Source organism: Heterocephalus glaber, unplaced genomic scaffold, assembly GCF_053883595.1.
Source record: "Heterocephalus glaber isolate CG9 unplaced genomic scaffold, H.glaber_assembly_v1.0 deba00001744, whole genome shotgun sequence".
NCBI lineage: Eukaryota > Metazoa > Chordata > Mammalia > Rodentia > Bathyergidae > Heterocephalus > Heterocephalus glaber.
The window spans coordinates 1,907,237-1,919,647 of record NW_028258450.1 but is presented as its reverse complement, the minus strand read 5'-3'; the positions used below and the strand labels follow the sequence as shown (position 1 = coordinate 1,919,647).

At 62.3% G+C, this 12,411-nt stretch overlaps 1 protein-coding gene across 4 annotated transcripts; it reads right to left on the bottom strand.

Moving 5' to 3' along the window:
- Nucleotides 1-2,213: 2,213 nt before the first annotated feature.
- On the bottom strand, nucleotides 2,214-11,389 carry Bcam (basal cell adhesion molecule (Lutheran blood group)). 4 transcript variants are annotated; one of them, XM_004873136.4, is made up of 15 exons: nucleotides 11,232-11,389; nucleotides 9,594-9,715; nucleotides 8,915-9,149; nucleotides 8,766-8,833; nucleotides 8,475-8,571; nucleotides 8,214-8,396; nucleotides 7,621-7,757; nucleotides 7,125-7,281; nucleotides 4,304-4,422; nucleotides 4,069-4,210; nucleotides 3,764-3,900; nucleotides 3,479-3,623; nucleotides 3,247-3,391; nucleotides 2,728-2,845; nucleotides 2,214-2,649 (listed from the first exon to the last, which is right to left on the bottom strand). In XM_004873136.4, the coding sequence occupies exons 1-15, from the start codon at nucleotides 11,311-11,313 to the stop codon at nucleotides 2,644-2,646; spliced, it is 1,893 nt and encodes a 630-aa protein (XP_004873193.1). In that variant the 5' UTR covers nucleotides 11,314-11,389; the 3' UTR covers nucleotides 2,214-2,643. The 4 variants fall into 4 exon arrangements, with proteins under 4 accessions (XP_004873193.1, XP_021106547.2, XP_004873191.2 ...); XM_021250888.2 differs by lacking the exon at nucleotides 2,728-2,845 and adding an exon at nucleotides 10,550-11,047 and having other exon boundaries at nucleotides 11,232-11,368; XM_004873134.4 differs by lacking the exon at nucleotides 2,728-2,845.
- Between the last annotated feature and the right edge of the window lie 1,022 nt (nucleotides 11,390-12,411).

The following is a 12,411-nucleotide window of genomic DNA, read 5'->3' as shown; positions in this document are numbered from 1 at the left end:
CACAGCACCTGCCTGGCAAGTTCGAGGTCCTGAGTTTGATCCTCCGTACCCCCCCCAAAAAAAAGATATGAACTAAGCCAGGCATGGTGGTGCATGCCTGTAATTCCAGTACTCTGGGAGGCTGAGGCAGGAAGGTTGCTCAGCTTGGGGAACTTAACTGAGATCCTGTCTCAAAAAATAAAAAGGAGGACTGGGGATGTAGCCCAGTCAAGGAATTGTTGCCTAGTGTATGTGAGGTCCTGAGTTGGATCCCCAGCACTGCTAATAAAACAAAACATAAAAGCAAAATTAACCTGAAAAAATAAAAAGGGCTGGGATGTATCCAAATGGTAGCACATCCCTGGATTTTAGCCCCAGTACTGAAAAAAGAAAAAGACAAGAAAGAACAAGAAAACAGTCCATGTAGGTGGAGGCAGAAGGGTCCATGGGCCCCTGCCCACTGGCAACAAGCAGGAGAAATCCAGGCTGCCAAGCAGACCCAGGCAGCTGAGGGGCAGCCAGGCGCCTGCTGTGGGCCGGGCTTCCGCTCACTCACCGGAACTGGGCCAGGGAGCAAGGACAGCACGGGGTTCCAGACTCCAGTGGGGCCTTTGGTCACAAGTATTTGGATCTAAGATAACCCCATCTTTTTTCTTGTTTCGTCTGTTTGATTGACTTCTCTGTTAGAAGGGATTGAACCTAGAGCTCAGCCCCTTTTAATTTTGATTCAAACTCTCATTGAATCGCCCAGGCTGGGCTCGAATTTGCGATCCTCCTGCCTCAGCCACCACAATCCAGTGTTTTAAATGGATTCAGCGAGTGAGGTTTCAGCTTCTCATTTGGCCTGCGAGCTTTTGGCTCTGGGCCTCTGGGCAGATTGCTCGGTCGCCTTGCAGGTGGCTTGCCCAGCGGTCACCACGTCCTACTTGCGACTGGGCAAAGCGGGGTGGAGGATGGCCTCTGCCTGAAAATTGGGTTAGCAGCTCTGGGCTGCCCGTCCCACCCCCCAGTCCCCGGCCTCAGCTCCCCAGCACTGCAGAGCCCCCTAGGGGCCAACGTGTGACCTACCTGTCTTGTAGGGTGCCCCAGAGCAGAGGCTTGGGAGGTGAAGTCCCTCGGGCAATGGCAAAGCCATGCCACAGGTGCCCACATTCCGCCCTCAAGGTGACCTCCTGCCTCAGGCTCCCGAGTCCTGGGATTATAGGCGTGCACCCACACACTCAGCTCGTCCTTCTCTGTGTTTGTCTCTGTTCGCCTCTGTCCCCCTAAATCTTTCTCTTATCTCAGAGCTTCGAAGCCCATCTGTCCTCCCACCTACCTAAGTTTTTCCCTTTCTCTTTTTCTGTCTTTTTTCTTTTGGTACTGGGGATGGGATCCAGGCTGGGCTCTATCACTGAGCTATATCCCCAGCTCTTTTTATTTTTTAGATACGGGGGATCGAACTCAGGACCATGTGCTTTTGAGGCAGGTGGTGGCACCACTGAGCTAAATCCCTGGCCCTTATTTATTTATTTATTTTTGGGTACTGGGGATCGAACTTGGGACCTTGCACTTTCGAGGCAGGTGCCGGAAACACTGAGCTAAATCCCCGGCTCTGGTCCTTATTTTTTATTTTGAGACAGGCTCTCTCTAGACTGCCCTGGTAGGACTCAACTTGAGACCCTCCCGCCTCAGCCTCCTTCAGGGCTGGGATTACAGGTATGCTCCACCAAACCCGGCCTTTTCTCTTTCAAAGTTCTCTTCCTTAGCTTCCGAAAGTCTCTGTCTCCTCCCTCTGGCCCAGGCCCCTCATCCGGCCCACTTCTTTCCCAGGGAATCCTCCGCTGCAGGGTCTCTGATCTCCTGAGAGGAGGCAGCCCAGCCATAGTTCCACCATCTAAGTCTACAGCAGAGACGGACAGACAGACAGACAGACAGACAGTTCTTCCCCTCCAGCTCAGCTCCCTTGGGGCTCCAGAGAGGAGGAATTTTTCCTTAAGTGGACAGCACTCAACCCACGCAGGCCCTGGCGCTGGCCCTCAGGGGCCAGGCCTGGTGCCCCAGCCAGGCATCTCTCCCTGCCACCCTGGGCAGCCGAGTCGGCCTCTACACCCTTGCTCTCTCCCTGCTATTTTCTCCATGACGTCAGGCTTTTCCCGAGGCCCTGCAGGGCAGTGGCAGGGAGAGGCACTGAAAGGGGACAGCCACCTGCGTCCCTCCTCGACCCTCTGCCCCCATGGGAGCTCTGGACGGTGTGGATGTGACAGAGAGCATTTATTCCAGACTCCAGTGTCCACAGACGAGGGCCGGGGGCGAGGGCGGAGGGGATCCAGTGTCAGACTGTGTAGCAGGACTCAGGTGGGGGGACCCGCTTGGGGGAGGAGGTAAAAATAGCCACGGCCAGCGACCCTCCAGCCTCGTCCCAGGCCGGCCCTGGGCTCGGGTCCAGCAGCTATTCTGGGGCCTGGGAGAGTGACACTCCCTGAGGAAGGCAGCCTCCCGGCCACCCACCTCCCACCACCCCTCCCGGAGGCCAGGCCGGGCAGTGGGTCCCTGGCCAACAGGCAGAGGAAGGAAGGGAGGGACATGGCCAGCCGGGCTGGAGAAGGAGGGGCAGGGGGCACAGGGCTGCTTCTCAGGTGCCCACAGCTCAGGGTCGGTGCCCGGAGCCTCCAGGTCTCGGGCTCAGCACTGCAGAGAAAACAGGTGACTCAGCCTGTGCCCAGGAGGCTGTCCCTGTGCCCAGCGGGCTCCTGGCCCCCGACTCACCTCATCTCTGAAAGCCCCACTGCCGCCCTGGGCTCCTCCCCCGGCCCCTCCCACCAGAAGGCCCGTCTGTTCTGGTCGCTCCGACCCAGGGTGGCTCAGCTCTGGCTCCCCAGGTGGCCTGCGGGGAGAGGGTGGCAGCTGGGCATAGTCGTGGCCGGGGAGGGAGCCCGGCTGGCATTAGTATAGGGGCACGGTGGGGGTGCTCAGGAGTCGGGAGAGGGTGGAAGATGCTGCGGGGATGGGAGAGGGCGATGGGGCTGGGGCTGGCCTTGGGGATACCAGTGAGGGAAGCCAAGGGTGACACGAGATGGGGGTGTGTGTGTGTGTGTGTGTGTGTGTGTGTCATGACCTGGGCGGGATGGGGCTGTGGCAGGCTGGGATTGGAGACCCGGCGATGGGGATGAGGATTCGTATGGTACAGACAGGGGTGGCGGGCTGGGGCTAGGGTCAGGGCGGGGGGGCCCAGGAGGTGGCCCAGGGGGGCGGGAATGAGGTTGGTGCTGGGGCTGGGCCACTCACGGGGTCCCCTTTTCTCTGCGGCGGCAGCAGCCTGGGCGTCCCTTGCGTCGCATGCAGTAGAAGGCGGCGACCACGAGCAGCAGGAGGCCCACACTGACGGCCACGGCCATGACGGCCACTCCAGCCTGGGCAGCCTGGGGGGCCACTGCAGGGACACAGGAGGGCTCAGCGTGCAGTGGGGCTCAGCCAGCCCTGCGCCCGGCACCTCCCTCAGTGCCTCCGCATCCCTCACCCATGCCGAAGTGGAAGACGTGGCTGAGTCGCCCGTGGGAGTTGGAGGCCTCGCAGGAGACTCCCTCACGGCCCAGGGTGCTGGTCACTCGCAGGGTCAGCGAGCTGCTCACCCAGCCCTGTCCGCCTTGGGCCCGCTCTGCTGGCTGTGGAGGCTCCGGTTAGGCCCGCGCTGGGGACCAAGGGCAGGGGGTGCGGGCAGAGGTGGGGATGGCTGGTCCCTGGGCAAGCGTGGGGCAGGGTCCCCCCCACAGGGAGCAGGGGGCTGGAGAGGAGGGTCCCTTACACTGCCACCCGGCTGGCTCCAGGTGAGCTCGGGCTCCGGGTAGCCGCGGGCGGAGCAGATGAGCTCGACATCGTCCCCTTCCGTCCAGCTGCCCTCAGCCTTGGGCTCCAGCTCCTTTGCCCTTAACTCTGGAGACCCTGTGGGCGATGCGGACCAGGACAAAGTGAGCAGGAGCCACTCGGAGGAAGGGACAGGCGGGAGAGGGAGAGCGGAGGCAAGGAGAGGAAAAGGGCAGCGCAGAGGGCCTGCCCTTTTCGGTTCCCAAGTTGCCACCATCCCCACCCAAGCCGTCCTGCACCCCGAACCTTGGACCAGCAGCCTGAAGCTCTGGGTGCGGCTGACGAGGGGGACACTGGGCATGGAGGCCTCACACACATAGGTGCCAGCGGAATCGAAGGTGAAGGGGCCGAGCGACAGCGTGGGTCCATTCTCCAGAGGGACGGAGTCCTGGAGGGGACCGGGAGAAGCAGGGCAGGGTGTGAGCCTTGTGGGTGGGTGAGGGGAGCAGGCGGGGATCAGCGGGGCTCCTCTCCCTCCCACCTTGGTCCAGCGCAGGGTGGGTGCAGGCTGGGCCCTGGCAGAGCAGGTCACCGCCATGCGGCTGCTGTTTAGAAACACGGAGAGCTCCTTTCCCGCACTGAGCTCCAGGGGGTCCAGGTCTGCAGGAGGGGACAGGGCGTCAGCGTCAGTGTCCCCAGCCCCACGCCCTGGGGCGCCGCGCCCTGGCGGCTCTCCAGGGCTGGCAAACATCAAGGAACAACGGTCCAGATCTAGGCTTCCACTCTCCCATCTGGGACCTCGAGCCCAAATCCAGGTGTCTGATGCCAAGATACACACCCTGCGGCCACTTCCCTCACAGGAGCCCAGGTTAATGGGTAACCTGGGCGGGGAGTCTTCCTGTGATTTACCATCCAAACCCATGTTTTTCTTCTTTCGGTGCTGGGGATGGAATGCAGGGCCTTGCACCTGCCACAAGCGCTTTGCCACTGAGTCACCCCAGCCTCCACCCAGACAGACCCTGGGCTTCTGCCCAAACCCTTGCCTTCTCCCTATCACGCTGCACCCATTATTTCTCTTTGCTTTCTTTCCTTTTTTTTTTTTTCCCTGCCTCGGGCATCTAACCCACAGGTGCTCCACCACCGAGCTACAGCACCAACCCTTTTTTATTTTTGAGACAGGAGTCTATCTAAATTGCCCTGGACTGGGCTGGCACTTGCAATTCTCCTGTTTCAGCCTCCTGAGTAGCAGGGATTGCAAGCATGTGCCAGAGCATCTGCCTATTTCTGCCTTTTCTTTTTTTTTTGGTTTGTTTTTGAGACAGGGTCTCACTATATAGCCCTGGATGGTCTTGAACTCATGGCAATTCTCTTGCCTCACTCAGCCTCCGAGTGCTAGGATTGCAGGCATGTACCACCATGCCAGGCTCTGGCTATTTAAGACTTTATCGCTGTGCCCTCATGATGGCTTTTCTGGCTAAGCCTGGTGGTGGACACCTGTAATCCCAGCACTAGGGAGGCTGAGGCAGGAGGATCGCTGTGAGTTCGAGGCCAGCCTGAACTACACAGCAGGACCCTCAAAAACAAAAAGATTGGGCCGGGGATTTAGCTCAGTGGTTCCGCCGCCTGCCTCGCAAGCGTAAGGACCCGAGTTTGATCGCCGGTACCAAAAAAAAAAAAAAAAGATGGCTCCTCCACTCCCCGCTATTCCTGAACCCTGGATCCAACAGTCCTGACCAGCACCTTGCTTGTCCACCCTCGCTCATCTCCTCAGTCCATCCTCCAGGGAGCAGCCCTTCTCTCTGCTTAAAAACTGCAGTGGCTCCCAACTTCCTTGGACGCCAGGGTCACATTCCTTTAGCAGCCTGTCAGCCCCTGCCTGGCCTGGCACTGGCCCACCTCTTGCACATCTCCTGCCTCCCCTCTTGGCTGAGTCCCGGAGAGCCTGCTTGCTCCTTTCTCCCAAGTGAGCTGTGCTGCCCCAGGGCCTCTGCACCTGCTCATTTGCCTGCAGCTTCTAGCTCTCTGCCTTCCCATTGCATTCTTGAGCTTCCCATCCGCCTGTCCCTCTGGCAGTGGCCTCCCGGACCCCTTCGGTGGACGGAGCTCCCTGCCCCCTCTGCAGGACTGATTGCCCCAGCTGTTGAGAGAGGGGTGGCAGCTGCCAGCCCTCAGCTGTTGTCCCTCTCTGGGAAGTGCCTCAGCTGCACAACCCCTCACCCTTGGTCGTGCCCCTTCCTGGGGTGGCACAGACTGGCGCGGGGGGTAGGCTTAGCCCTCTCACCCCAAGTGGGCACAACTGAGGGCTGTTCCAGCATCCAGCACCTGTGGGGCCAGCCAAGCCTTCTGTAGGCTGCAGTGGAGCTTCCTCCCCTGCCCAACCTTGCTCTGTCACCTCCCCGGGCCCAGGGGATGCGGCCCCAGGGGGCTCCCTGTAAACTTTCTACCCGAAGGCCTCCACGGCAGCCTGATCCTGGGCTGCCAGCTGCTCGCAGCCATCCCTTGTCCCTCTGGCTCTGTGTCCATCTTGCTTAGCCATTACCATCTGGTTCCCCCACAAGGGGGAGGGAAAGGTCTGTGTGCATGGGTGTGTCCCCAATTCCTGCCACAGGGTCTACCCCTATGGAGGGCTGAGGAGGAGGAGGAGGAGCGAAGCCTTTACCCTGCAAATCCAACTGGAAGCCTGCTTAGAAAGCGAGGATCCACTAGCCAGGTGCCGTCGTGCACCCCTATAATACCTGATACTTGGGAGGCTGAGGCAGGAGAATCACCCAAGTTCAATGCCTGCCTGGGGAATTTATCAAGACCTTGTCTCAAACTTTACAAAAATAAAAATAAATAAAAAGGGCTGGGGGTGTGGCTCAGTGGCAGAGCACTTGCCTAACATGTATAAGGCCCTGGGTTCCATTCCAGTACTGCCCAAAAGCAAAGAGAGAGAGAGAGAGGGAGGGAGGGGCAGGGGGAGAGAGGGAGAAGAAATCCAGGATCCAGGAACAGACGGTAGTAAAAGAGTTGAGGTAGGAGTGAAAAGAGGAAGTGAGGTGTCGAGGAGACAGTCTTGACTGGGGGAAGGAAGGAAGGGTCCACTGATGGCCATGCTGGCCAGGTGTGCCATGGGGGCTGGGGGGAGGACCTGGGCTTTCTCCTGAGGGCACTGGGGATCCATGGCAGGTTCTAGGGAGGGAGGCTCAGGAAAGCTCTCTTATGATCTTGCTGGGTCAGAGGAGGTAGGGCAGGGAGCAGGGGAGAGGGGAAAGGGCAGACACACAGAAAAGCAGGCGCTGGACGTGGTATATCCAGGATGCCGGGCAGCTGCAGGGTGGGATAGATGGGTACTCGGGGTGCGGAGGCCGGGCCGTGCTCACAGGACACGTTCACCCCCAGCGTCCGAGTGAGCACCACATCCTCGGCAGCATCAAAGTCTTCCACTCGGCAGCCGTAGATCCCGCTCTGGCTCCGGTTCACGCCCTCCAGCGTCAGCTTCCCTTCCAAGTTTGTGCTCAGCACTTCCTCCTGCTTGTCCTGTGACCCGAGGTGATAGGCCAGGCTCAGGTGCCACCCTGGCCCCGGGGGTTTCGCTCCCTCAGGGGACACTGAGTTAGGCCACAGCCCACTCAAGTCAGGGCTCAGGGTCACCCCAGTCGGGCACTGAGCTCAATCAGGACTCTAAAGCCAGGTCAGAGGTCCTTTTGTTCACAGGTCACCAGCCAGGCCAAGAGACACCCAAACCCCCGGGCTGGGGATGGCGCCCGGTGGAGCATGTGCCGGGCACACTTGGGGGCTGGGTTCTATCCTTAGCACCGCCAAAAAATTAGCAATTGGTGCAGAGCTGAGGGCTCCAGAGGGGCCAGGCTGTGTCACCTGAAGACGGAAAAACGTGTACTCCGGATTGGGGCTGCCGTCCCCCTCACAGAGCAGCTGAACAGAGTCGCCCTCACGCACCCAGCCCTCCGTGGTGGATGGGCTGCCCACCCAGAGGTGCACGTGTTCCGTGGGATCTGCGGGAAGGACAGGAAAGATGGGGGTCACAATTGGGGAGGGGCCGGGGAGGGACTAAGAGAGAGAGGTCAGCCTTGTACCGCTTGGGAAGGCTGTGGGTGGTCAAAGGTTAGAGGTCATGTTTGAAGGCTCAAGGTCACACCTATTCTGAGAGTGGGCACTGGAGGTCAGAGGTGGACGTGAGTGGAGGGTACAGGTCAAGAGTCAGAGGTCAGTGAGCATCAGTGTGAGACCTGGAGCCAGATGTCCTACGGGGCTCGATTCAGTAGGAAAGGGTGGAGCCCCTTGGGAGCTACGCAGGGCTCAGAGTCGGGATGGGGCTTGCACTACCTCGTGAGGTCACAGGTCAGCAGCCAGCAGCAGCATACAGTCAGCCCTGACAGGGAATGTGAGGCCATGTTGCCTTGGGGGTGTCGGGCCTCAGTGTGGCCAGGGGTGGCATCCCTGGGACTCACAGTGCAGGGTGAGGTTGAAGGCAGGGCTGTCCAGGCGGCCGTGCCGGTCCCCGGGCAGGCTGTACTGAGCGACACAGTGGAAGCTGGAGGTGCGGTCGGCCTTGCGGACGCGCAGGTAGAGGGTGCTGGAGAGGGACAGCAGGCCCGAGGCCTCCCGGACCGTGCGGATGGTCACATATCCCTCTTGGAGAGAGGCAGAGGTGTCAGCGGGGCCCCAGTGCCACCCACCCTGGTCCAGGTGTTGCTGGCTTCAGAGCTCACCTTCATTCATCTCCGTGGGCAGCTCCAGGAGCCGCCCGTTCCGGTACCAGCTGATCTGTGGGGCTGGGTTCCCGTTCCTACTGCTGCAGGTGGCAATCTGAGGCACACGGGCGGGCCGTGGGCTGGGAGCCAGGACTCTGAAGCCCGGGGCCCCTCTTCCCGCAAGGCAGACCAGCCTCTCCCCCGAGCAGACATTGGGCCCCCGGGCCCCACTCTTCAGACGAAGAGGGCCACAAGCCTCCACCCCAGCCCACCTCCGGGCCCCGGAATCCGGGCCTGGCCCCCAGGTACCTGCGGGGCACTGTCCATCACGGACAGCGTCCCTGTGTTGGGGAGCACCTCGGCGGCCTCTGGCTGGGCTATGGGGACGATGTTCATGTCAGGAGCCCCTTCTTCACCTCACCTGCCCTGCCCCTTTCAGGGGTCCCTGGGACACTCACCAAACACCCGGAGCCTTGAGGTGGCCTCAGCAGTGCCCGCAGCCCCAGCCGTCACCACGCACACGTAGTCCCGCTCATCACCCACCTGGGCCTCGGCCAGCACCAGGCTCCCCTGGGGGTCCAGCTGGTATGGGGGTCTGCGGCCCCGGGGGTCGTGCACGGTCCGCTGCAGCTGCAGCTCGGAGCCCTGCTGCTCGGCCGAGGCCAGGCGGCGGCGGGCCCCGGAGCGCTCGATCTGGACACAGCAGGCGAGGGCCGGGTCTCAGCTCCATTCCCCGACACCCAGCCGGGGTCTCTCCCTTGGGCCTTTTCTTCCTGGTGTCCCCTGGGTCTGCTTCTTCCTCCTGTTATTGCTCTCACCCCTCTGTTCCTGTCCTGTTCTTGATTTTTTTCTCCACATCCCTCTCTGCAGCTCACTCTGTCCCTGTGTCTCCTCCTCTGTCTGCCTCTTGCCCTCCTCCCCCGTGGCTCCCGAGGGGGCCCTCTCCTAAGAACCAAATTCTGAAGGAGGATTTCAATCCTGCTCAGCCCGCCTGACACCTGCTGGGCTTTGAGCTCCCCATCTGTAAAGCAAGATGCAGCGGGACGATCTCCTACTCTTCCCAGCCCTGAGGAGGCCACGATGTGGGCGACAGACAGCACCTGCACCTCCCAGCCCTGCGCTGTCCCGGGCACTCACCAGGAACCATTCCAGCACGAAGTGGTCAGGCTTCTTTGAGGGGGTGCAGTTCAGGCTGACCCGCTCTCCCCGCATCACCTCCACCAGAGGGGGCACGGACACGTGCATCTCGGCCTGGACAGCTGGGGACAGCACCTGAGCTCCCTCCCACTGCCACCGACCGGACTGTCCTCCAGCTCCAGCCCTCCTCCTTCGGACTCAGCTCCTTTCTCTCTCCATCTCTCATCTCTGCGCCTCGGACCCCACCAGCCTTCCTCCCAACTCTCCCTTGCAGAGCCATGCTCCCCCTGGGCTCTGCAGCACCCTGGTGGCCTTTGCTCAGTGTCCTGGGGGTAGGGCTGCTGTTTGTGGCCCGGTTCTCCCACCAGAGCAAACACCTTGTCTGGGCAGGGCGGGCTCCCTCCTTCCTGGTTCCACCCAGGTTTCAGTGCCTGCCCCGCCTCCCGCACCCTTCCCTGAACCGCCCCCCCATCTCTCCTGGCACCAGGCGCTGCTCTCTCATGCATGGGGGCCTGGGATGTGGGCTGTGGCTGGGCCAGGAGCTGAGGGCCCAGGCGGGATAGGTGTGTGGGGCGGTGAGGGGGGACAGGGCTGGGCAGGTTTCAGGAATGTGGGAGGGAAAGGCTGGCTGAGACCTGCCCAGGTTGGCGTCAGAGACCCCCAGGTGCCCCCGTCTCCTGTCTCTCATAGAGCTAGGAGGTAAGGTGTGTCACCCTGGCTCTGGCTCGGGACAGAGCTGAGGCTAGGATTGGGGTCATGGGGGAGGAGGGGCTGGGGGCCCAGACTCCTGTGGCCTGAGAGGCTGGGTCCTGACTCTTGGCAGACAGTGCCAGAGAAGCACGCACTCTACCCTCTGGGCACCACGCTCAGCTCTTAGAGAGCCTCCCTTCCCTTCCCCGCCCCACCCGGCCCTGCCTGGCCCGGCCCAGGCCTACCCCAGGGGACCCATTATTTACCATGCTGTGCCAGGGGCCTGGATTCCCAAGCATCCAGGGGAGCGGCGGGCTGGTGCCCGCCTGGGTCTGAGGCGCAGGCAGTGAGGAAGGCCAGATGCCCTCTTCTTCCTCGGCCCCTTTCATGTCCCTGCCCCTGTCCCTCCCACCGCCTGCAGGTGTGTGCACTGATGGGGGCCCCAGGCAGGGGGCACTGTCACTCGGAAACACTTTGCTCCATCCACCCTCACTGCCAGGGCTGGGACTCGGCCCTTTCCGAGGGAGGCGGGTTCTCCATGGAGTCTGGACTCTGAATGCTGGCTGGGGAAACTCTCATATTGTAGGAACCACTTGCTTGGCTGCGGCGTAGCTTTGCTGAAGGCAGCCAAGCTCCCTCAAACTTGAGAACCTTGGAGGGGACAGCCCAGGGGCTTGGGTCTTCTATGTCCTAGGGAAGCCACTTGGGGACCTGGACTCTTGGGTCTGAGAAGGCAGAGGGCGCTGGGCCCAGATTCCAGCGTCCTGCGTGGGAAAGGGCAAGTGGATCGGGTCCTGTCTGATCCACGCCGTGGTGTCCCCAGCTCTCTGTCCTCCCTAGCTGGAGTCCCCGCCTTGGCCTCCTGGGGAGGGTGGGAGCCCCTTCTGCCCCTGCCCTCCGGGCTCCCCGGAGCCGCCCGCGTCCCGCCCCCCTCGGCCCGGGCCCTACCTGGGTGCGCCGCCAGCAGAAGCGCGAGGCACAGCAGCCGCGGAGTCCTGCGTGCCCCGGCGCGGACTCCCGGGGTCTCCATGTTCACGAGGTGGCGGCGGCGTTGGCTGCGGCGGCGGCGACTGAGCCGGGCGAGGCTGTGCTGCGCCGAGCAGCGAGGCCCCGCCCCTGGCCCCTCACCCCCCACCCCCAGCCCGGGCGCGGGGCCAGGACCTCCCACTGCCCGGCGCGCACCTCCCACCGTCGCGCGCAGACCCACTCGGTGCCCGCCAGCCCCTGCCGTCTCGGGAGCGGCACCCGCGCTGGGCACCCCTGCAGTCCAGCCCGGGTCACCCCTGCAGTCCAGCCCGGGTCCCTGTCGCTCCGGCCTGGGGCCTCGCAGGCTCCTTCCCGCTGTGGCAGGTAGCCGGGGCTCTCATCCGGGTGGTGACCAGCGGGCCTGCGCCGGCCTCGCCCCGGGTGACCAGTGGCCCGGGACAGCTCCCCCGGGCTGCCGGGGATGCCTCCCTGCGCTGGCTGTGCGCGCGCGGGCCCTCGGTGGCCTCCTAGGGACCCGCTCATCTCTTATCTCTGATGGCTTTCAATCCGCCCGCCAGTTCCGCCGGGGGGGTGCGGCGCGGGGTGCCCTTGCCCGCGCTCCCCCGAGACCCGCCTTCTCTTCCCCCATCCAGGGAATCCCAGGAATGTCACCCCCCTTCCTCCTTCCTCCTCTCCCCTTCATTCCCACCCCACCTTTGGGGGAGGGGAGGAGGAGGGGGCTGGCAGGGCAGGTGAGTGGAGAGGGAGGGGAGGAGCCAGCCACTGGTTGAAAGGAAGGGTCACAGGTCACTTTGAAGGGGTCACCGATCAGGCTGCTCCAGTCTCCTCACAAGCCAGGTCGGACTGGGACCAAATCCCCGGAGTGCTGGCTGGGGCTTGGAGGGAGGGGGGTAGCACGGATTAGCTGGGAGAAGCCAGCCCATGACACTGGTCAGATGTGGGGGTCGCTGGTCCTGCTGGGAGAGATTCCTCAGGTCTGCAGTCAGCTTGTGGGTCTCTGGTAAGACTGGGATCCCCTGGAGCCCAGCTTTGCCAGTAGGCCCAAAGGGAAGGCTTAGATTACAGGTTTGTGCGGCTGTTGGCCAGACTGGCCCAGTTACTTACCCATTGGTCATACAGGAGCACAATTGTTAAGCTCAGA

Bases quoted from the DNA above. Each gene is read 5' to 3' on its own strand.
- Bcam (XM_004873134.4), bottom strand. From the start codon at position 11,313: ATGGAGACCCCGGGAGTCCGCGCCGGGGCACGCAGGACTCCGCGGCTG. The intron at 8,397-8,474 runs GTGAGCTCTGAA...CCTCTCTCCAAG, and splicing joins GCCCACGGAGATGAATGAAG to AGGGATATGTGACCATCCGC. The intron at 3,624-3,763 runs GTAAGGGACCCT...GAGCCTCCACAG, and splicing joins GGAGCCAGCCGGGTGGCAGT to CCAGCAGAGCGGGCCCAAGG.